This window comes from Myotis myotis, unplaced genomic scaffold (assembly GCF_014108235.1).
Source record: "Myotis myotis isolate mMyoMyo1 unplaced genomic scaffold, mMyoMyo1.p scaffold_m19_p_8, whole genome shotgun sequence".
In the NCBI taxonomy this organism is placed as follows: domain Eukaryota; kingdom Metazoa; phylum Chordata; class Mammalia; order Chiroptera; family Vespertilionidae; genus Myotis; species Myotis myotis.
The window spans coordinates 93,250,155-93,272,002 of NW_023416390.1; the positions used below are offsets into that span (position 1 = coordinate 93,250,155).

At 54.9% G+C, this 21,848-nt stretch overlaps 1 protein-coding gene across 1 annotated transcript in view; it reads left to right on the plus strand.

Moving 5' to 3' along the window:
- Positions 1-21,848, plus strand: part of MYO7B (myosin VIIB) — a 90,307-nt gene that overhangs the window by 20,070 nt on the left and 48,389 nt on the right. Inside the window, exons 3-12 of the mRNA XM_036320702.1 lie at positions 3,806-3,919; positions 4,541-4,693; positions 5,938-6,122; positions 9,131-9,252; positions 14,087-14,229; positions 15,002-15,115; positions 16,287-16,440; positions 19,164-19,240; positions 20,289-20,408; positions 20,658-20,800. Of these exons, the coding sequence (XP_036176595.1) occupies positions 3,806-3,919; positions 4,541-4,693; positions 5,938-6,122; positions 9,131-9,252; positions 14,087-14,229; positions 15,002-15,115; positions 16,287-16,440; positions 19,164-19,240; positions 20,289-20,408; positions 20,658-20,800 (1,325 nt within the window). The remainder of the gene's footprint in view (positions 1-3,805; positions 3,920-4,540; positions 4,694-5,937; positions 6,123-9,130; positions 9,253-14,086; positions 14,230-15,001; positions 15,116-16,286; positions 16,441-19,163; positions 19,241-20,288; positions 20,409-20,657; positions 20,801-21,848) is intronic.

Below are 21,848 nucleotides of genomic sequence, written 5' to 3' on the forward strand. Positions count from 1 at the left end.
GCCCGCCCCGCGCCCGCCCCGCGCCTGCCGCGCCCGCCCCGCGCCTGCCGCGCTCAGTGCCAGTGGCTCCTCCCCCTGCCCACGCCCCGGCCCGGCCCGTGGGCGCGCTCACAGGTCCTCACAGGCCAGGAGCCTGAAGCTCAGAGGCTTCGCGACCTGCCCAAGGTCATAGCCTCACCGAATGGGGTGCGGGGGCGGGGGGGGGGGGGGCGGGTAGAAGCAGTTGTCTGACTTCGGGGCTGTCTATTCATTAGCCTGCTGGGCGGAATGGAGCCTGGACAACAGGAACCCGTTCCTCAGGGCTCCGGGGCTGGAGGGGCGCGGTCAGGACACCCAGGGCTGGTGTGTGGGGAGACCTCACCACCTGGCTGCAGACGCCCGCCTCCTCCCTGTGCGACCTGGCCTTCCTTCTGTGTGCTCAGAGAGAGGGGCAGAGAGAGAGAGAGAGAGAGAAAGAGAGAGAGAGAGAGAGAGAGAGAGAGAGAGAGAGAGAGAGAGAGAGAGAAAGGAAGAGAGGAAGACAGAGAGATCTGGTATCCCTTCCTCTTCTTATGAGGACCTGATCCTACTGGGTTAGGGCCCTCCTTTTGACCTCATTTAACTTGAATTACCTCTTTAAGGGCCCTGTGTCCAAATACAGTTACATTAGAGGTTAAGGCTCCAACATATCGATTTGGGGGTGATGCAGTTCAGTCCATAAAAGGCTTTAATATTTAATCTCAATTATTAAAAAAATTCAAGCACGCCCAATAACTACTTCATGGAAAGAGTTTTTTAAGCAATTAGCAGTGGACCCCCTCGGCCAGTGAACTTTCTAGTTTAATTAAGATGGGATTTGAGTACATTCACATTGTGCAACAGATCTAAGAACTTCTTCATCTTGCAAAATTGAACCGCAATACCCATTGCACCTACTGTCCCCCCTCAGCCCTACGTGTTTTCTGTTTTCATGATGGTGACTCCTGTAGAAGCTCCAAACGAGTGGAATCATACAGTATTTTTCCTTTTGTGACTGGCTTATTTTGCTTGGCATAATGTCCTTGAGACCCACCCACACTGCAGCGTCTGACAGGAACGCCTTTCTAAGCCTGCGTGATGTCGCACTATGTGTACATGCCATGTGGCTTATCTGTGCAACTGTCAAGGAACATTTAGTTGCTCCCACTTATTGACTATTGTGAACGATAAGGCCACAGTGAACATGGGTGACAACTATTAATTGAGATCCTGTTTTGAAATCTTTTGGATACATTCCTAAAAGTGGAATTGCTGGATCATGAGGTAGCTCTATTTTGATTATTTAAGGGGCCCTCCGTACCGTGTTCCCCAGTAACGGCACCAATGTCGTTCCCACCAACAGAGCACCACGGTCCCACTTTCTCCACATCCTTACCGATGCCCGTTGTTTTCTGGGCTGTTGACAGCAGCCATTCTAACCGGTGGATTGCTCTTTTCTTGAGATCTTTGAAGCAGTTACTTGGCCCTCATATAGGATCTGAATTTGTCCTAAATTTTCTCCTTATACATGAACTGATCTTCTCATCTGCCTACCCTCCCCCCAAAATTATTTCTTTATTTCTAAAGTCAAATAACCGTTATTAGTATATGTCTCAGTTTATTTTTCTTTGTCATTATTTCCTAGTAGCTGGTTTGTTTTCAATCTGTAGATTCAAGGCTTTAATTTCTGGAAAGTTTTCTTAAATTATATCTTTAAATAATCTTTCTCTTTCTTTTTCTAGTTTTTTTCTTTAGGCACTCCAATTACCTGTATTTTTGCTGTCTCCCATATCTATTCTTTTCTTCCTGATCCTAATCTTTTAAAATTTCTATGTCATTTTGCTCACTTTTCTTGTTCCTGTTGATAACCTAAAAATAGAAGGCCAAAGTGAGACAAAACAAGCCTTTATTGAGATCAATAAGAATAGCTGTTCAGGAAGCACTGATTCAGGCAGAAGCCTAAACAGTGTTCTGATTAGGAACCCAAGGCCAGGGTGTTTATGAGAGGGGAACAATTACATCGAGAGAAGAAAGCTTTTCTATTGGTGCAGATTAATTGGTACGTTTAAGTAATTGCATTTATCATGATGATTTCCATCTTATTCCATCGTTGCCATGAACTCTCTTCCTGCTTCGTTTCACAGCTTTACATGTAAGTCCACTCTGAGCTGCAGTGTGAGGCTGGGTCCAGGAGCAGGTCTGCTGGGTGGAGGCTGCTCGCTGTGTGGAAAGCTCTCCCCTCCACTGAGCTGCCTTTGCACCTGTGTCAGAGCAGCTGCCCTGGCTGGTGGCGCTATTTTTGGATCCTCTATTTGTGTCTCTCCCTCCAATACTGTAGCAGTCTTGATTGCTGTGTCTAGATTATAAGCTGGACAGGGACCCTTCCTAATTTATTCTTATTTTCCTAAAGCATTTTAGGTAGTCAGGGTCCTTTCCATATATACTAAGCTTATCTGTGTCTACCAAAAAAACAGGCTGGGGTTTTGATAGGAGTTGTGTTTAAACTCTCGGTCAGGAAAATTGACATCTTCTCTGTGTTGAGTCTTCCAATGTGTCTCTTCACGTATGTAGGTCTTCCTTCATTTCCTTTGTCAGGATTTTATCTCTCATCACACAGATCTGGTACAAGGGCTCTATAATTTGTAGCTAAGTACTTCACTTTCTTTAGAATTTGTTAACCTAAAAACAAAAGGCCAAAGTTAACACAACAGTTATTTGAGATTTTAAAAAAGCTATTCAGGAAGCACTGATGCAGGCAGAAGCCCAGACCGTGTTCTGACCAGGAGGCCAGGCCGGCGTGCGGACTGCTGAGAAGGGCCTTTCCGTGCCTGGCAGGAGGCTTTCCCATGTGCAGACGCTCACGGAGCGCCGCCGGTTCTAGACCCTGTTTCACCCTCAGTCTGGGCCTCCTCCTGTCTGCTCCCTGGTGTCCCGCACACAGTTCTTCGGCTGCCAGGCTGCTGGGTTGCCCGCAGGCACGCTGCCTGCTTTCCCACCCAGAGGCCGGGGCAGTGAGATGGGTGAGGCCGTGCCTCCAGGATGGCCGCGCCTCCACTGTCAAGTGGCTCCTTTTATGCTTTTGTTTGCACAGTCTTCTGTGACGTTACCGCTTCAGCAGTGCTAGTCTGTCCCCTGGTGTGTTCCCAACCTTGCTGTCATTTCTGACCTGTGTTTACTTCTTTTCCTCCATTTCTGTCTTGAGCTCTGCCAGCTGAAGCTTTATCCTTTAAGTTGTCTCACCGCCTCAGTTTTTGCTGCTGGTCTGCACCTCAGTAAGTGTTTGGAAATCCAAATGAGATACTTGGTCACAACTCCCCACTGCTCTGCGGCAGTTCTGTTCTGTCACTCGTTTGTTTTTCCTGGTGTGACTCACCTGCTCCATCCCTCCTTGTGGATGTCAGCTTCCTTGCAGGCAGACCTCCCTGTCCCTTTGGCATTACTCTTCTTTGAAGGGGTGAGCTTTTGTGGCTCACAGGGAGGTGTGTGTGGGCCAAGGCCGTGTTGCAGGCCAGCAGAAACCTAGTGAGGTTTTCATCTTCACTTCCCCGAGCCAATGGGCTTGGTGCTTCCCTGCTTGTCCTTCTCTCAGAACCCAGCTGGCCAGGGACACTTCTGCCACACTTCTGCCACCGTCCTGGCCTGAGTGACCAGGAGGGGAGGGCGGGAGATGGGGAGGAGCAGGAGGGTGCAGGAGAGACAGTTCCAGCCGCCTGGGAGCGCTCAGTGGAGGGGACACCCCAGGCAGGGAAGTCTTGAGCAGAAGGGAAGGTGGAGCAGGGCCCAGCCGCAGTGTTCTCCCTCCTTCTAGGGTGACCATGTGTGGCTGAACCCCACCTCTGCCAGCAAAACCAGCATTGCCATCGGGGGTGTCATCAAAGAAACAAAGCCTGGCCGGACCTTGGTTGAAGATGATGAGGGCAAGGTCAGTGTGCCCTGCTCTCCCTCTCAGGGCTGCCCGGCTCTGAGCCCCTCTCCTCGGTACAGCTCCTACAAGCAGAGGTTCCAGAGTCCAAGTGAGGCCTGAGTGGCGGGAAGCCTGCGGGGAGCCCGCCACCCACGGGACGGGGCTGGGCTGGCTCGGGACGGTTCTATAATGGAAAAGTGGGAGGTGGTTGGCAGATGGAAAACCGGGAAAATTAGGGAGCAGGAAGAAGTGGGCCAGGCTGTGGTGGAGAGGAGGGCGGCAGGAGCGCTGAGCTGGAAAGATGGGGAGCTGAATCCGCAGCCTCCATGGGGCAGGTGGCGGGAGCATGGCTTCCCAGCAGATCCCTGTGGCCCCTCCTAGGGAAGCGGGTCGCGTCATCACCCAATCACAGCTGCTCTGACCCTGGTCTGAAACTCACCCCTAGCCCCAGCTGCACACTGACCCTGCCCCAGGCCCGCGGGCCCCAGCCAGGCTGACCTGTTGCGGTCCCAGGTGTTTCCTGGCCTGGACGACAGGCTGACCTGCGGGAGCCGGTGGCGAGGCGGCTGGCCGGCTGAGAAGGTGGACGGGTCGTGGCCACGCGGAGGGTGCCTCAGGGTGGTCTCCCCTTCCTTCCAGGAACACTGGGTCCAAGCAGAGAACCTCGGCACCCTCAGTCCCATGCACCCCAACTCGGCCGAGGGTGTGGACGACATGATCCACCTGGGGGACCTGAATGAGGCGGGCATGGTGCACAACCTCCTGATCCGCTACCAGCAGCACAAGATCTACGTGAGTCCCCGAGCCGCGCGGGCTCCCCACGGGCTCCGTCCCCACGTGCTGGCTTCCGGGCGGAGAGAGGCACAGCCGGGTCCGTCCCCACGGCCCAGGCCCTCACCCTGCGGCGGGGGCAGGCACATGACCTTCCCCATCTCTGCTCCCTGACTGCAAGATGGTGACGATGTTTCTGAGGGCACAGACAGCACAGCGCCGGGCACTGCGGAGCTCAATGGGTGCAGCAGAAGGTCTGCTCATGGCCCAGGGAGCCGAGGTCACGGCCGGCACCGTCGCCTGCGAGGCCCCTTCTCGGCTGTGCAGATAGTCCATGCGGCCAGCCTGGCTTCCGTCCAGGGAGCTTGTCACACCAGGAGGGGTGCACTGATGCGGGCCCTTTTCCCGGGTCTGGCGTGGACAGAGGTCCACCCAGCAGGGCAGGCTTTCCCAGGACCAGCAGCGTCCCAAATCCACGCCAGCCCTGCCTGAGTGGGCGTGGCCTGGACGTCCCTGCACCCCTGGCCTGTCACAGGGAGATGTGGCTCACTCGGCTCTTCTTCTGGGATGCCCAGAAGAGTGGGGAGGGAGCAGGGCCATGAATGGGAGAGGGCCAAGCAAAGACCAGGAGGTGGTCCTGGGGCGGGGCACGGGGCTCTGGAGCCCCTCCGCCTGAAGATATGTGGGAGCTCCTGGTCTGAGAGCAGGGGCGAGCTGCCTTCCCTCTGGCTGTCACCGTCCTCACAGGGGGCTGGCTTAGCCTCTCCGTTCCTAAAACAAAGGCTAAGACGGGATGGTCATGTGACTTGTAGAGGCGGCTGCCCTGTCCCACCCCCAGGGGGCGGGTAGGGCTCCTGGGGTTGCACATGAGCAAGTGGTCCTTAACGGGGTCCCAGGGATTAGTGGGGGCTGACATGGCTGACTGCCTCACAGGGGCCCTGTGGGAGACGGGACACTACCTTATACGTCCAGCCCATCTTTACCCAGCTTCTAACTACCCAGTAGGGCAGTAAACGGTTAACAGTGGCCACCTCACTCAGCCCTCCTGTGAATGCGCCTGCCTGGGAGCCCTCGCTCACCGTGAATACCTGCCTCTTCAGAGGAAGGACTGAGCAGCTGAGTGTCTTGTTTCCTGGCCAGAATCAGACCCCTCCCCGCCACACCCTTCCCCCTTCCCCCCAGAGCCAGCTACTCCCAGGCCGGGGTCAGGGCCCGGCAGTGCTAGCCCTCGGGCGGAGAGCACTGACCTCCTGCTCCTTCCCCAGACATACATGGGTTCCATCCTGGTGGCCGTGAACCCGTTCCAGTTGCTGCCCCTCTACACGCGGGAGCAGGTGCAGCTGTACTACAGCTGCCACATGGGCGAGCTGCCGCCGCATGTCTTCGCCATCGCCAACAGCTGCTACTTCAACATGAAGAGGAACAAGAGGGACCAGTGCTGCATTATCAGGTGGGCGGCCGCCGCGTTCCTGGGACAGGCCAGAGGGCCAGGCACTCCTCTGAGCGTCTTGTAAAGGACCCTCTCCCACAGACAGTGTGTGACTTAGGGGCTCCATTCAGCTGCAGACATCCTCCCCCAAAGCCTATGAGCCCTCAGGCATCTGGCCCTTGCTGCCTCTCTGCCCTAAGTCCTTCCAAGCCTGTCTACCTGCCTTTCTTTCTCCCTCCCTCCCTCCCTCCCTCTCTTCCTCCCTTCCTTCTTTCTTTCTTTCCTTCCTTCCTTCCTTCCTTCCTTCCTTCCTTCCTTCCTTCCTTCCTTCCTTCCTTCCTTCCTTTTCCTTTCTCCCGAACCTGCTCTCCCAGGGCATCTCCAGGGCCTAGAGTGTCCCCACCCCCAGCGACTATTTCCTGAGATAGGACATAGGACGGACGGGATGGCTCATTGAGAAATGGAATGTAGCATAGGCATTTGGGGCTGTGGTCAAACAGGTGAGGTCTCACTAAAAACAACAGAACAACTCAGGGCAGGCCTCAGGTGAGCACAGGGCAGCAGCGGCTCCAGGCAGTAGCCCTCCAGGCACTGGGCTCAGAAGGGATGTGTCCCTCTAGTCCAGGACCTGACCTGATTCAGAGAGTCGTTGCCCACCTCTGCTTCCTGCACAGGCCCTCTGGCACCCAGGCAAGGGAGTGCGAGGGGACAGCAAGGAGGAGGGGGACTTGGCTCCAAGACACATTGCCTGGTGCTCTAGTGGTCTTTCACTCACTCACTCACTCACTCCCTCACTCATTCATTCACTACTCATTCATGCACTCACTCATCAGAGGTGCTGTTGTGCTCCACCTATGCCTCCCCATCCTAAGGTGGGGAGACCACAGCAAGGAAAGGGTCACAGTCCCTGCCTCAAGGAGCTTCCATCTTGGAGAAGGGAGACAGACAGGCAGGCAATAAATAAGCAGGTGTTTCCAGCAGGTCATAGGAGCTTTGACGAAAAGCACTGCAGGAAAATAGAAGAGAGAGATGAGACCCAGGCGGGAGGTGGAGGGGCAGACCAGTCAAGCTCTCAGGGGAGGAGAGGTTGGAGCAGCACCAGAACGAATCCGGTAGCACAGGCTCTCATGCTTCATGTTGCCAGCAACTCTCTGACAGACATGCTATTCCTGTTCTACTGTTGGAAACCTACAACCAGAGAGGGTGAGACCCCTTTCCAGGGACACACAGCCATCAAGCAGGGGACCGAGACCCTGGGCTCTGGAAAGGAAAGGGGGGTGATGTCCACTTCCCCAGTGAGAGGGTTTCTGTGCCAGGAGCTGGTGTTCTTGTGCCAGAAAGGGGCCGGGCCTGAGCGGGTCTGCCTGGGGCCGGCCAGTAGCGTGTGGGCCTAGACGTCAAGCGGGAAAGATTTCACAACCGGAGTCCAGGTGACTGCGAGGCAGCATTTAGAAAGCCCGGACAGTGGGACAGGGAGGGCTTAGCATAGAAGAAGCAACAGGGGCGCCCAGGCTGGGCTGCCCTCGGTCTCCAGGAAGTCTGAGAAGAGGGGGCCTTGGGAAGAAGCTCAGGGATTAGCCTGTGATGCGCTGCTATTGTCTGTTGCTGCCCTGGCTGCAAGCCTCGTGAGGTCCCCTAGAGCTTAGGAGATGTTCACCTGTGGGGGAGATTCGGGAAGGAAAGGTGGGTGCTGTCCCTGGGGAGAGCTCTGGGTCCTTTGTCTTGAGGCTTTTATCTCTCTCTTGCAGGCGGGAATCTTAGGGGAGGTCCCAGGGGAGGGTCTTCATAGAATACTCATCCGTTTCCAGGTGGGCTCCCCAGGGCATGGTCTCCACCGGGGGGTCAGTGTGAGGGCAGGGGGTCCTCAGTCAGCACAGCTGGTCCTGGTGTCACTCACCTGGTTTTGCTGTTTTTCTGCATCTGGAACTGAATTACACTGAGGCCTAGATGTTACCTTTAGGGAGGGGCCTTCTGCATCTGCTGGGCATTGCTCTGCCGGTTTGGTTCAGCTCTCTGCCTCAGTTTCCCTGTCCCACTCATGCTGGCTCAGTGGTCTGTCTCACTCTGACCTCCCTCAGGCTTTGCCAATCTGCCCCTAGACTGGGGGCAGGAGCCATGGCTGGCTGCGAGGCTCCCAGCATCACCTTCACCCCCAGCACTCAGTGCCTGAAAGGAGGGTAGAGTACCGGACTCCCACCCTTTGCATGGACACTCAGCCAGTCAGTCAGACTGCCTCTGTCCTTGCCCCTGCCCCTGCCCCTGCCCCTGCCCCTGCCTCTCCATCTGATTTGGCTGGAGCTCTGGGAGCTGACTGATTTGACTGGCATAGCAAAACTTTTTTAAAAATTAATATTTTCAGATGAAACAATATTTGTCTGGGATTCACTTCAAAATAGTACAAGAGGGGAAACAAAATCGGCCAGAGGCTGAAGCTGGAAATGGGATTGTGGGAGTTTATCGTGCAAACTGCACCGTGCAGGGGCCCCTGGGGTCACGAGGTGGCAGCCGGGGCCCTGCCGCTGTCAGCAGACATCGCACCCCTCTGCTCCATTTGTAATACCTGACAATGTCCACAGTAAAGAATAATTTACACAAAAGTAACATCCCAGCCTTGGCCGGAGCAGTAATATTAATCACTACAAATTTGAGTGTTTGCTATGTGCCAGACACAGTATATTTTCTGACTTAATTAAATGTCCTAAGTAATTTTAAAAACTAATTTTCATTTCTCACCACCATGAAATTAATATATATTCACTATGAACATTTTAGAAAAATTCAGGAAAATATTCTTAGGAAAAAAATTGCTGTGCCCGTGACCCTGGAACTGAATCGGGCCTGCCCGCAGGGCTCGCGGGGAGAGGGTGAAAGACCGCTCCCCGTAACCGCGCAGCATGGACGTCTGCACCCCGGGGCGAGGGCCTGGGGGGCTCTGTTCAGGCTGCCCAGGAAGCAGGCCTGGGGGGGGCCAGAGAGTTGAGGGGCGGAAAATCTCCTTTTCTATCGACTAACCCCCTCTACGTCTGCAGCGGCGAGTCCGGGGCCGGGAAGACGGAGACCACCAAGCTCGTCCTGCAGTTCCTGGCCACGGTCAGCGGCCAGCACTCCTGGATCGAGCAGCAGGTGCTGGAGGCCAACCCCATCCTGGAGGGTGAGCAGGCGCCCGCCGGCCTCCGCCCGGCCTCCCTGCAGGAGGAGCCTTCCTCGGCCAGGGGCCCTGGGGGAGGGCGGGGGGGGGGGCACCCCCTTCCAGACTTCTGAGGACTCCTCAGGACACGAGAGATTGGGGCGGGAGCGAGTGTGGGGCCTCGAGGGAGCATGAAGGGGAGAGATGACGACCGTAGAAGCTTCTACTCAGTGAGTTTTCCTCAGGATCGAACAAGTCTTTCAAAAGGGGTCCAAGATGAAATGAACTTGGCCGTGCTGGATATCGAGTTCGGGTCCTGGGGAAGCAGTCGCCAGCCCGGCTGGGCCTGTGGAGGTTTAGTGAGGGAGGAAGCAGGGTGCCCCCGACAAGCCCCAGGCCGGGGTGCCGCAGGACCCTTGGGCGAGCAAAGGGCCGTGCAGGCCTGAGGGCGGCCAGCCCCACGGAGCTCTGGGTCAATGCCAGAGCAGGAGTCCTGCCCTGGGCGCCGCTCACAGCCTCTGGTGGGGGTGGCCGGAGCAGGCGACCTCAACCCCAAGGCTGTCAGCCACTGGCCAAGAGGCGCCCTTCTTCTTTGTAACTGAGTTGTGGCTCACGTACAGTAGATATTCACCTTTTTGACATTCAAACTCATACAATCATACGACCCCCATCATCATCATGATGTAGAATGCTCCCGTCAGCCCCACCTTCCCTCAGGCCCTTTGTCGTTCAGTCTCTCCCAGCCCAGCCGCTGGCAACCACTCAGAAGGTCGTGCAGTTAAAACCAGACAGCGTGTAGCCCTTGGGTCTGGTTGCTGTCGTCAGCATCGCGCACCGGGACTGCCTCACAGTGTTGCCTGCACTGAGTTACTCCTCTCGCTCCTCTCACGGCGGTGCCCAGCTCGCCCAGCGAGCCAAGGACCTCTGGGTTGTTCAGTTTTCAGTGATTATGACAAAAGCCTCCTCCAGTAGCTGCATACAGGTTTTTGTGTAAACACATGTTTTTCTCTTAAATAAACATGCAGGTGTAAAATGGTTGGGTGGTAAGTGAGCACTTTAACTCTGTCAGGAGCCACCCACCGCCGGTCGGCACTGGGTGCTGTCAGGAGGCGGCCTGCACGTGGGAGCAGAGCCCGGCGCAGCCGGCTCTCACGCACTCCAGTGTGCGAACAGCGCCCTCGCTTTTCACCTGCTCGCTTCCCATCTGTGCAGCTTCTCTGGTGAAGTGTCTGTTCAAGAGTTTGGCCCATTTTTTGACTTAGTTGGTTCCTTGTTTATGATTTTGTAAAAGTTAGCAACATGTTCTGGATACAAGCCCATTATAAGACAGGTGTTCTGCAGATACCCACCCTCCCCCGTCTGAGGCTTGTCCTTTCATTCTCTTAACAGTGTTTTTATAGGGTAGACGTTTTAGATTTTGATAAAGTACAACTTATCTTTTCTTTTATTGGTTATGCTCTTGGAGTTATATCTAGGAAATCTTTGCGTAACCGAGATTATCTTTTATGTTTTCTTTTAGATGTTGTGTAATTCTAGGTTTTACATTCAGGTGTATGATCCATTTTATGTTAATTTTTCTAGGGTGCAAGGTATAAGTTGAGTCTTTCTTTCTCTTTTCTTTACTTCCTCTCTCCCTCCCTTAGTTCTTTCCTTCTTTCCCTATAGCTAGCCAATCATTTCAGCTCCATTTGTTGAAAAGACTATTCTTTCTCCATTGAATTGCTTTTGTACTTTTATCTAAAATCAGTTGATCATATACTGGATCTATTTCTGGATTCTCTATTCTTTTTTTAAATTATTTATTGTTGAAAGTATTACAAATGTCCCTCATTTTCCCCCCATTGCCCCCCTCCACCTGCCCCGCCCCAGGCCTTCACCACCCTATTGTCTGTGTCCATAGGTAATGCCTATATGCGTATGAGAAGTTTGGTTAATCACTTCCCATCACCCGCCCCCCCCCCCCCCCCCCCCCCCCGCTTCCTCTGTTCCATGTTTCCATGCCTCTGATTCTATTTTATTCATCAGTTTATTTTGTTCATTAGATTCCTTGTTCATTTCTTTTTATTTTTAGATTCAATTGTTGATAGATATATATTTATTGGCATTTTATTGTTCATATTTTTTATCTCTTCTTCTTCTCTTTTTCCTTCTCCTTCTCCTTCTTCTCCTTCTTCTTCCTCTTCTTAAAGAATACCCTTTAGCATTTCATATAATACTGGTTGAGTGGTGATGAACTCCTTTAGCTTTCTCTGGTCTGTGAAGCTCTTTATCTGACTCTCAATTCTAAATGATAGCTTTGCTGGGTAGAGTAATCTTGGTTGTAGGTCCTTGCTGTTCATTCCTTTGACTATTTCTTGCCACTCCCTTCTGGCCTGCAAAGTTTCTATTGAGAAATTAGCTGACAGTCGTATGGGTGTTTCTTTGTAGGTAACTAACTGCTTTTCTCTTGCTGCTTTTAAGATTCTGTCTTTGTCTTTATCCCTTAGCATTTTAATTATGATGTGTCTTGGTGTGGGGCTCTTTGGGTTCCTCCTGTTTGGGACTCTGTGCTTCCTGGACTTATAAGTCTATTTCTTTCACCAGGTAGGGCAGTGGTTCTCAACCTTCCTAATGCCACGACCCTTTAATACAGTTCCTCATGTTGTGATGACCCCCAACCATAAAATTATTTTCGTTGCTACTTCATAACTGTAATTTTGCTACTGTTATGAATCGTAATGTAAATACCTGATATGCAGGATGTATTTTCATTGTTACAAATTGAACACAATAAAGCATAGTGATTAATCACAAAACAATATGTAATTATATATGTGTTTTCCGATGGTCTTAGGCGACCCCTGTGAAAGGGTCATTCAACCCCCAAAGGGGTCGTGACCCACAGGTTGAGAACCGCTGGTGTAGGCAACTTGTCTATTATTATCTCTTCAAATAGGTTTTCAATATCTTGCTCTCTCTCTTCTTCTTCTGGAACCCCCATAATGCGATTGTTGGTATGCTTGAAGTTGTCCCAGAGGCTCCTTACACTATTTTCATATTTTAAAATTCTTTTTTCTTTTTGCTCTTCTGATTGGGTGTTTTTTGCTTCCTCATATTCCAAATCATTAATTTGATTCTCAGACTCCTCTACTCCACTGTTGAATCCCTGTAAATTATTCTTTTTAAAAAATATTTTTTTATTGGTTTCAGAACGGGAGAGAGAGATAGAAACATCAATGATGAGAGAGAATCATGGATCGGCTGCCTTCTGCATGGCCCCTATTGGGGATCAAGCCCACGACCTGGGCATGTGCTCTTGACAGGAATCAAACCCTGAACCCTTCAGTCCACAGGCTGACGTTCTATCCACTGAGCCACACCAGGTGGGCTAAATTATTCTTTATTTCAGTTAGTGTATGCTTAATTTCTGACTGGTCCTTTTTCATGTCTTTGACATTCTCACTAAGATCCTTAAAAGTCTCATGAAGATTCTTGAGTGACCTTATAACCATTGTTTTTAACTCTGTATTCAGTAGTTTGCTTGCTTTCATTTCTTTCATTTGTAACATGTTTCTTTGTCTTTGCATTTTGGCTGTTTCCCTGGGTTTGTTTCTATGTATTAGGTAGAGCTGCCATGTCTCCTGGAATTGGTAGCTTTGTGTAGTAGGTGTCCTGTAGGGCCCAGTGGCTCAGCCTCCCCAGTCACCTGGGCTGGGCACACGAGGTGCACCCATGTGGGATGTGTGCACAGTCTTGTAGTTGAGCCTTGATTGCTGCTGGTGTCACTGGGAGGAATTGGCTTCCAGGCCAATTGGCTGTGAGGACCAGCTGGGACTACAGAAGGAGAGCTGCTATGCAGGAGACACCCCTATGGAGCAGGACTTGCTTCAGTGGGACCTTGGTGCTCACTGAGTCTGCCCCTTGAGTGTGTCACTTGTGGATGTGTAGGGTTGTAATTTGCTATCGTCTGAAACTGTCCACTGGGTTCACTGACTCTAGGGCCTCCAGAGAGGTGCAAAGTCAGCCACTCTCTGGGGCCACCCAGCAGGAGCTACAGAGGGATCTGCAGATGGCTGTTATTTGCTATTTGTATTGGGATTAGAGGTGCCCAGGTGAGGCCCAGCTGTGAAGCAATGCAGGCTGGTGCTAGTGCTGGGTCTTGGGCCTTTTATTGATAGGTTTGGAGCATGTTGTCACCAGCTGCAGCTTGTTTGAGAGATTTTAGCAAAGTCTGAAGCCTGAGCCAGGACACACCATACATATGGAAAAGCTGCTGTAAACAGCTTTGGGTGGGGGAGCAAATTGGATGGGGCAGGGTCTCAGGGAACCCGTAGGGCAGAGCAAACAGTGTGCTCCAGGCTGATGGAGACTCAGATAAGGCTGCCAGTAAGCCCTGGGACAGGAGAGGTCCCAGCACAGCACAATGACCCCTGCAAGCACCCCTATCTGGGAGATAGCCACCCCTGAGTTCCTTCCCTGATGGCAGACAATCCAGTTCCTCCCTGTATGTGTCTGGGTCCCCCAAAACCCCTGATGCTGGGGCTCAGAGGAAGCAAGTCTGAGTAAGCCTGGCATTCAAGGCTCTGTGCTAAGCCCATCTACTAGTGAGTTCTTTTTGTCTCCCACTGCCTTTCTCCTGGATCCTGTGCTCCAGCCAAAATCCCAAGCACACTCCATGCTTTCTGACCTCCAAATCCGCACCTGCACTTTGCCCGCCTCTGAGCATACCCTTGGTTGCCACCACAGTCCAGTGCAATCCTACCTAGTTTTCAATTCTGGGCTTCGCCACCTCCTCTGAGAAGCCTTCCCAGAAGACCCTGCTAAAAAGTTCGTTTTCTCTTCTTTGCTCCCATCATGGGCACCATCCTCTGGCCCTTAGCCTTTGGAAACGCCAAGACAATCAGAAATGACAACTCAAGCCGCTTTGGGAAGTACATTGACATCTACTTCAACCCCAGTGGGGTAATCGAAAGTGCACGCATCGAGCAGTTTCTCCTGGAGAAGTCCCGGGTCTGCCGGCAGGTGAGGGCAATCTCTATTTGCCCCAAATGGGGATTCAGGATTTGGGAGGCTTCCAGGAGGGGTCTCCTTCCCTCGTTCTCACCCCTCCTTCCCTCTCCCCAGGGACCTCCTCAACGCTCCCATAGGTCTTAGTTGCTGTCCCGGAACCCTGGTCCTACCCTGAGATGGGCCAACGATCCCTAGAATCCTATATAATAAAGAGCTAATATGCTAATTAGACTGGATGGTAGAACAACCTTTCGGAATGACCATTGGTGGGGGATGGGGCCACAGGGCTGAGGCAGCGGGGTTGCAAGGGCCTACTCTTGCACGAATTTTGTGCATTGGGCCTCTAGTTGAATAATAATGGTCCTTGACCAGTTTTCAAAAACAAGAAATGCAGGACTTTTTGTTCTGAATTTTCCATCCATATAATGTTCTCATTCATTGGTGCCTCCTCCTCCTCACCTTTACTGGAATTAATTCTGAGGCCGGCCAGTTGCCTGCTGAGGGCTGTACCCTGAGGTCATGCCCGGGCCTAGGACTTCAGGGAGGGTGCATTCAGGGCTTTGAGGAAGTGCCTGAGGGAGGGCTGGAGGCAGGCTGGGCAGCCTTCATGCAGGGCTGCGGGAGCACCTTGGCCTCAAGGCCCAGGATGAGGGCAGCCAGCAGGCCGGCTGCACCTCGGTGAAGGGAGCCCACCTGGCTGAGAGGTTGCGGAGCAGCCGCCAGGCAGGCGGGATGATCGTCATCGTAGGAGGCACTGCCGATTCAGGGGACTGCCTCCCCCCAGGCCCCGCAGGAGCGGAACTTCCACATCTTCTACTGCATGCTCCTGGGCATGCGCTCGGAGGAGAGGGGGCTGCTGCGCCTGGGCTCGCCCTCGGAGTACCGCTACCTGACCTCGGTGAGGCCCCACCCGCCCCGCCCGACTCTCCTCCTTGCTCCGCCCCCGCCCCACTCTCTTCCTGCTCTGTCCCCACCCCTGCACCCCGCCCACCCCTCGGGCCCGCACAGACTCTGGCAGCTCCCGGGGGAGGAAGGAGGTCTGGCGGGCGGGTGGGCGGGTCTTGGTTTCCCCTTCCTGACTTGCCCGAGGCTTCCTTATTCTCACCCAACTGAGGGTCCTGCCCCACCGGCTCACCTTCCTGTGGAACGAGTGAGCAAAAAGGCTGGTCACCCAGCGGTCAGTTGTCTTCGCCCCCTCCCGCCATCGCTCCGATCGCCGTCCTGTGGGTGCCCCTAGACCGTGAACCCCAGGAGAGCAGCCTGCTTACACTTATTCGGGCGGCATCCCATCTCCCACGTCCTCTCCCGTGCAGCCCCTCAGGCACTGCCTCTGGCCTTCAGCTCCTGCCTGGACCCTGGCAGGCCCCTGGGCCCCTCCTCTGACCTGGTGCACCGCCCACCCTGCAGACAGGAGGCCTGCTCAGTCACTCACCCTGCAGACCTCCCCAGGCCAGTCTGAGACCACATCCCATGGCATGTTTCCAAGTCCCTCCGGATCCCACGGTCGTGGGACCTCTCCCTTCACCACCAACCCACCACCATGTGTCCTGGCTCCTGCCTCCCACCTCCACCCGGCCTGGCTGCTCTCTGTCTGGACATCCCTCTCCCCCGGCCCCTGGGAAGCTCAGCCTGTGGGGCAGCCAGAGCCTCCTCCTGGGGGCTGGCCTCCCTCGCCAGCGCACAGGCGCCGCCTGCCCTGCTCTTGGCACCTGTGAGACCGAATCTGCCCCCGCCCCTCCGCCTCCAGCACAGCACAGAGCCCGGCACACAGAGCGCTGGCATCTGTCTGCTAAGTGACTGCAGGGTCCTCCGGGAGGGCGGTCAGGAGCCACTGTGGGTGGGGAGGCGGGCGGAAGGACTGGGCCGTGTGCCAGCCGCCGTGCGCTGGCCGCGCCTCTGGTTCAGCCTCTGGAGGGACTTGTGTGTTTGGGGCTTGGACGTCCCGTGGCCCCTCAGGGGGTGTCACTCCAGGGCCTGGGCTGAGCCCTCCAGGCTGCTCGCTGGTTGGCCCTACACGAAGGAGGGGGTGGGGGTGGCCCTACCAGGAGCTGAGGTGCCCCATTCTACAGGGGAACTGCACCTCCTGCGAGGGGCTGGACGATGCCAAGGACTACGCCCACGTGCGCTCCGCGCTGAAGATCCTCATGTTTTCCGATGCTGAGCACTGGGACCTCAGCAAGCTGCTGGCAGCCATTCTCCACCTGGGGAACGTGGAGTTCATGGGTAATGTTCCCCTCAAGCACCCCTGGGGAGGAAGAGTGGGGGGCAGGGAAAGAGAGAGAGAACCCCTCAGGGCTCTCCCCTGAAGAGCCACTGAAGTCACGCGGTCTAACCCGGTCTGCAAAAAATACCTGGAAGTTTTAGCTATAATTTTGGAGGCCTTGTGGGGTTAGGGAAAGATGTTGAAGATTAGGGCACTCCAAAGATGAAGACGCCACCAGTCAGCCCCCACACTTAGCTGGCACCCCAAAGAGCTCCCCCCGAGGTGTGGGTAGAGCAGAGCAGACGGCCAGGCACGGACTTGCAGACCAGCTAGTCGGCATCCGGTGTCCGGGGTGTGCCGGCCTGGATGCCGCCCGAGCCCCCCCTGCGCAGAGGATGCAGAGAGAAGACCAGCATAGGCTGAGCCGGATCCTAATGAGACAGAGTGAGGGATCTCGGAGGGAAGGCAGGGAGGGGGGCGGAGGGGTAGGTTGCTGGGGTCCAACCCCAGCAGGTCCAGGGGTCCCCAAAGGTGTAGACAGAGTCGGCGAAGAAGGAAGGACACGGAGACAGTGTTCAGTTGATCAGCAGCCTAGCCAGGATCTCCAGCCAGGATCTCCAGCCAAGTTCTGGTCTGGATCTCCAGTGAAGTTCTGCTTAGGATCTCCAGCCAGGTTCTGTGTCCATGTTCTCTTGCTAGGTTCTCCAGCCAGGTTCTGTCCAGGTTCTCCAGCCAGGTTCAGTCACCAGGTTCTAGTCAGGTTCTCTTGCCAATTTCTATAGTCAGGTTCAGTCCAGGATCTTTTGCCATGTTCTCTCGCTAGGTTCTGTCTCTAGGTTCTGAGGCCAGTTTCTGTCCAGGAACTTTTGCCATGTTCTCTCCAGTGAAGTTCTTCTGTCTCTAGAGAACGTTCTGTGTAGATTCTGTGCCTAGGTTCCGTCTCTCTTGGTTCCGTATTCTAAGTTCTGTGTTCTAAGTTCTGTCTCTTGCTGTCTTATTACATCTGTATTTATACCAGTTGATTCAATCCTATCAATCTCTATTACAAAGGTTAGGGCGTTTCTTATCTTCATTCCAGGGAGTAAAGATTATGTAGCTTAAGCATGATTGTTCGTAGTTAAAGTGATTAATTACCCACCTGGCACTAGTTAAGAGGTTTTATTCCCTCCCTAACTTCAGGGGAAAATCCCTACCTGGGGAAACAACCTTTCTCAGAGACCTTGGTTAAAACACATAGTGCCAAGAAGGTGAGCAAACATATTAAGAACAGTATGCCATATATGCCAGGTCCCTTGAAACAGCAAGCATGGACCGGCTCCCGGCAGTAGGTAATCAACCAAAGACCTTGCATATATGGACACAGACAATAGGGTGCTGAAGGCCTAGGGCAGGCGTGGGCGGGAGGAGGGCAAGGGGGGGGGAAGGGGACGTATGTAATACTTTCAACAATAAAGATTTATTTAAAATTTAAAAAGAAAAAGAATGGGCATAGGCAGTATTTGAAGAGATTATGGCTGGCTCAGAACTCATGACACACCAGTTCACAGACCCGTGGGAAAGGACAGACTTTAGTAAACGTCTGGAGCAATTGGGTGTCCACGTGGAAAGCATGACCTTGGACCACTGCCTCTCACCCTGCAAGGACACCGACTCCGGGCGATGTGGCCGCCTGCGGCCTGCGACCACACGGCCCTTCTGCAGTGAGAGGGGTGCCGGGCGACCAGCCGGGGCGTCAGGACATGGAGGCGTTTAAGTGTGACGCTGAGGGAACGAAGCCGGCACAAAGCGTAGATCGTTACACCACCTGACACAGAACTTAAAAGCAGGGCAAGCTGAGTGCTGTTCAGGGGTGTAGATCTAGTGAAAAAGTAAGGGAGGGGGAGGGCAGGCTCCAGGAGCTGGGAGAGCAGCTGCCTCTGGCGGAGAGAAGGCATCGCAGGAAGGACCGACCGTGGGCGCTGTCACTTTGCAATGGCTGCACAGTGCTGACGTAATAATTACCACTGTAACATGCCTTAGCGTTCTATGCACTTTTTTATCTCTATGCTTTATTGTACAATTGTTTGTTTATGGCTAATCCTCACCCGAGGATATTTTTCCATTGGTTTTTAGAGAGAGTAGAAGGGAGGGGAGAGACAGAGAGAGAGAAACATCAATGTGAGAGAGACACATTAATTGGTTGCCTCCTGCATGCACCCCGACCAGGGCTGGGATCATGCCTGCAACTGAGGTACATGCCCTTGGCTGGAATTCGAACCCAGGACCCTTCAGTCCATGGGCCGATGCTCTATCCACTGAGCCAAACCGGCCTGGACAATTGTACAATTTTTTAAAGTTAATATACACACACACACACACACACACACATACACACACACACAAGCAATACTCCCTATTCCCCCAATCCTGGCAGCCCTAAGGTAGAGGCTGACTCGCAGAGGCGGACCCTGAGTTAGGGAGGCCTGCTCGCGAGTGCTGGCCCAGGTTTCTATGCACAGCAGTGAGTTAAGGGGCTGATGGCTCCTCTCCTCCTTAATGGACCCCTCTGTCCCCGCCCCGCAGCCCCGCCCAGCCCACCGAGCTTCTCCCCCGAACAAACCCGGGTTTCTCCCCTTCCTTTTGGGCCAGGCCCTGACCTGAGGGGCAGAGCGGGAAGGGTGGCCTCGGGGGCACTGGCTCCTGGGGCCTGGGCTGTCCAGCACTTGGGGTGCTTTGCCACTCAGCGGTCACCTTCTCCCTGCAGCTGCGGTCTTTGAGAACCTGGATTCCTCCGATGTGATGGAGACGCCTGCCTTCCCCACAGTGGCCACGTTCCTGGAGGTAGCCTGGCCTGGTGTCTGCCAGCTCCCAGGGGTCAGCTGACAGACCCCTGACCCCTGATTCCCATAACCCTTCCCAGGCTCTCAGCTCAACCCATGCACCTCTGCCATCGCAGGCCGGGGGTGGGAGCAGAGGGCAGCAGTGTGAGCTCACCGTTAGCCACGTAGCAGAGCGATGGCTCACTCTCCACCCGCTGGGCCACTGGACCCTTCCCTGGGTCTTCCCCGGCTCCCACCAAACGCACCCTGCCTGCAGCCTCGTCCCCAGGCTGCCCCAGAGCTGCTGCTCTGGAAAGGGAGGCATGCTCACACCATTGGCCTCCGCAGACCCTGAGAAACGGAGCCTCAGAGCCTCGCTTCAGGAGGCAGCCGGCACGGGCAGGGAAATGCCTTTGCACTGGGGGACTGGGTCACTTCCACACCGCACCCCACTGGCTGTTCTGGTGGGAAAGTAATGGAATCAGAAGAGAAAAGAAGGGAAGGAAGGCAGAAAAGAAGGGAGGCAGGGAGGGAGGCAGGGAGGGAGGGAGGGAAGAGGAGAGGGAGGGAGGGAGGAAAAGGAAGAAAAGCAGTCCCATTAGGCACATCTTGCTGCTCGTGCTCTTCATTTGGAGCAGAGTTCTTAGAAACATTGGGTATTTGCCGGCTTGGTCTTCCCTGCCTGGGGGCGGGGCTCCCTCAGGCCTGCAGCCCCAGGAGTGACGGGTGGGGCGTATCCCACTGCTGCCAAGGCCTGGCCGCAGAGCCCGCCCTGCCCTGGCTCTCCAAGGCCCACCTGGGGGTGGTAACTCCTTCCTGCGCCCCAGAGGCCAGCCCAGGGCTGGTCAGCCGAGCAGCTGGTTTGCTCAGGGCCCAGCTGGTGCACCCGAACGTTCTCCAGGCCCTCCCAGGGTGCGACTCTGGTCCCCCGGGCCTGGCCCTAGTCACGGGCATTGCCCTCCCTCAGGCCTGGGGCGTATGTGTCGGTCATGAGAGGGAACAAGACATGGCACAAGCAGGTCAGGACCCCGGAGCCAGCCCTGCTCCCTCAGCTGCCCCCCTCCTCCCAGGTGACGCAGCAGGCGCTCCGGGACTGTCTGGTCAAGCACTCCATCGCCATCCGCGGGGAGCTGGTCGCCAGGCCACTGAGCACCACCCAGGCTGCCGACCGGAGGGACGCCCTAGTCAAGGTGCGGAGCGGAGGAAGGTGGAGAGCAGGACAGCGTGGGCCGCTGGCCAGTCCCGGCTCTGCTGGCACCCGCCCGCTGACTGTGGCGCCCCCCCCCCCCCCCCCGCCTCCCTGGGCGTGGCCTCTTGCCTGTACAGCAGGGATGATGCCCTTCAGTAGGTCTGAGCGCAGCCTTTCCGGGTGAGTTTGGGGAAAGGGACAACCTTCCTCCTGGGCCCACAGCCCATGGGCTGCACCCATGTCTCCTCAGGGCATCTATGGGCACCTCTTCCTGTGGATCGTCAAGAAGATCAACGCTGCGATTTTCACTCCCCCCTCCCAGGACCCGAAACATGTGCGAAGGGCCATTGGCCTCCTGGACATATTTGGCTTTGAAAATTTCCGGAACAATAGGTATGACAGGATGGTCTCTGCTCACCTGCTTCCAGGAAATGGACGATAAGCCCACTCCTCACTGACCACGCGAGCGGGCAGCCATTCCTCCCCCAGGGCTCCCACTTCCAATCCCAGCGCAGGCTGAGCCCGCTGAGAAGGCGAGTCTTCCTGCAGGGAGCTGGTCTGTGTGCCCCCAGCACCCTAGCGCGTCCAGAGGAGGCACAGAGCGAGAGCACCTGAGAGCCAGGCAGTTGTCACCCCTCTGGGGCCATCTGCTCTCCTCATGAATCAGAGCAAGTAATCAGGTGGGGTTATTGTGAAAATGAAAGTCAACGACATTGATTGGCTGGCACCTCCAGGTGCTCTGTCATGCTTGGTTAGGGTTAGGGTTAGGATTAAGGTTAGGGTTAGGGCTAGGGTTAGGGTTAGGGCTAGGGTTAGGGTTAGGGTTAGGGCTAGGGTTAGGTTTAGGGCTAGGGCTAGGGGTAGGGTTAGGATTAGGTTTAGGGTTAGGGCTAGGGGTAGGGGTAGGATTAGTTTTAGGGTTAAGGTGAATAGAAAGTCAAGGACATTGACTGGCTGGCACCTTCAGGTGCCCTATCATGCTCAGTAAGGTGAAGAGGGGCGTCCCTGCTGTTTTCGTTGGGAAGTGGAAAGGCAGGGCAGGCCTTCTCTGGCCAGGTCCCAGCAACCCTGAATGGAGGCTGAATGGAGCCAGGAGGCAGGTCAGAAGAGTGCCCCCCAGCGGTGAAGTGATGAAGGCTGAGGTGAGGGGAGGCTGGGGTGTTGAAGGGCAAGGATAGCTGAGGCTCTGGCACATTAGCAAGTGAGAGAAGTGAGGAGCGAGCAGGAAGCACCTGTATGCAATCTACTAGCAGCTTCTCAGGCGAGCCTGGCTCATCATTGGCAGGGGGCGCCCGGGACTGGTCCCACGAAGTGGGGCCTTGGGCTGTCAGAGCAGCCTGGACTGGCCTGGCCTTCACAGGCCCTGCCCCGGGCCCATCCACCGGAACCTGAGGGCCCCTTGGTGAGCCGGAGTGTCAGACACAAGCCATTCCCCATGCGA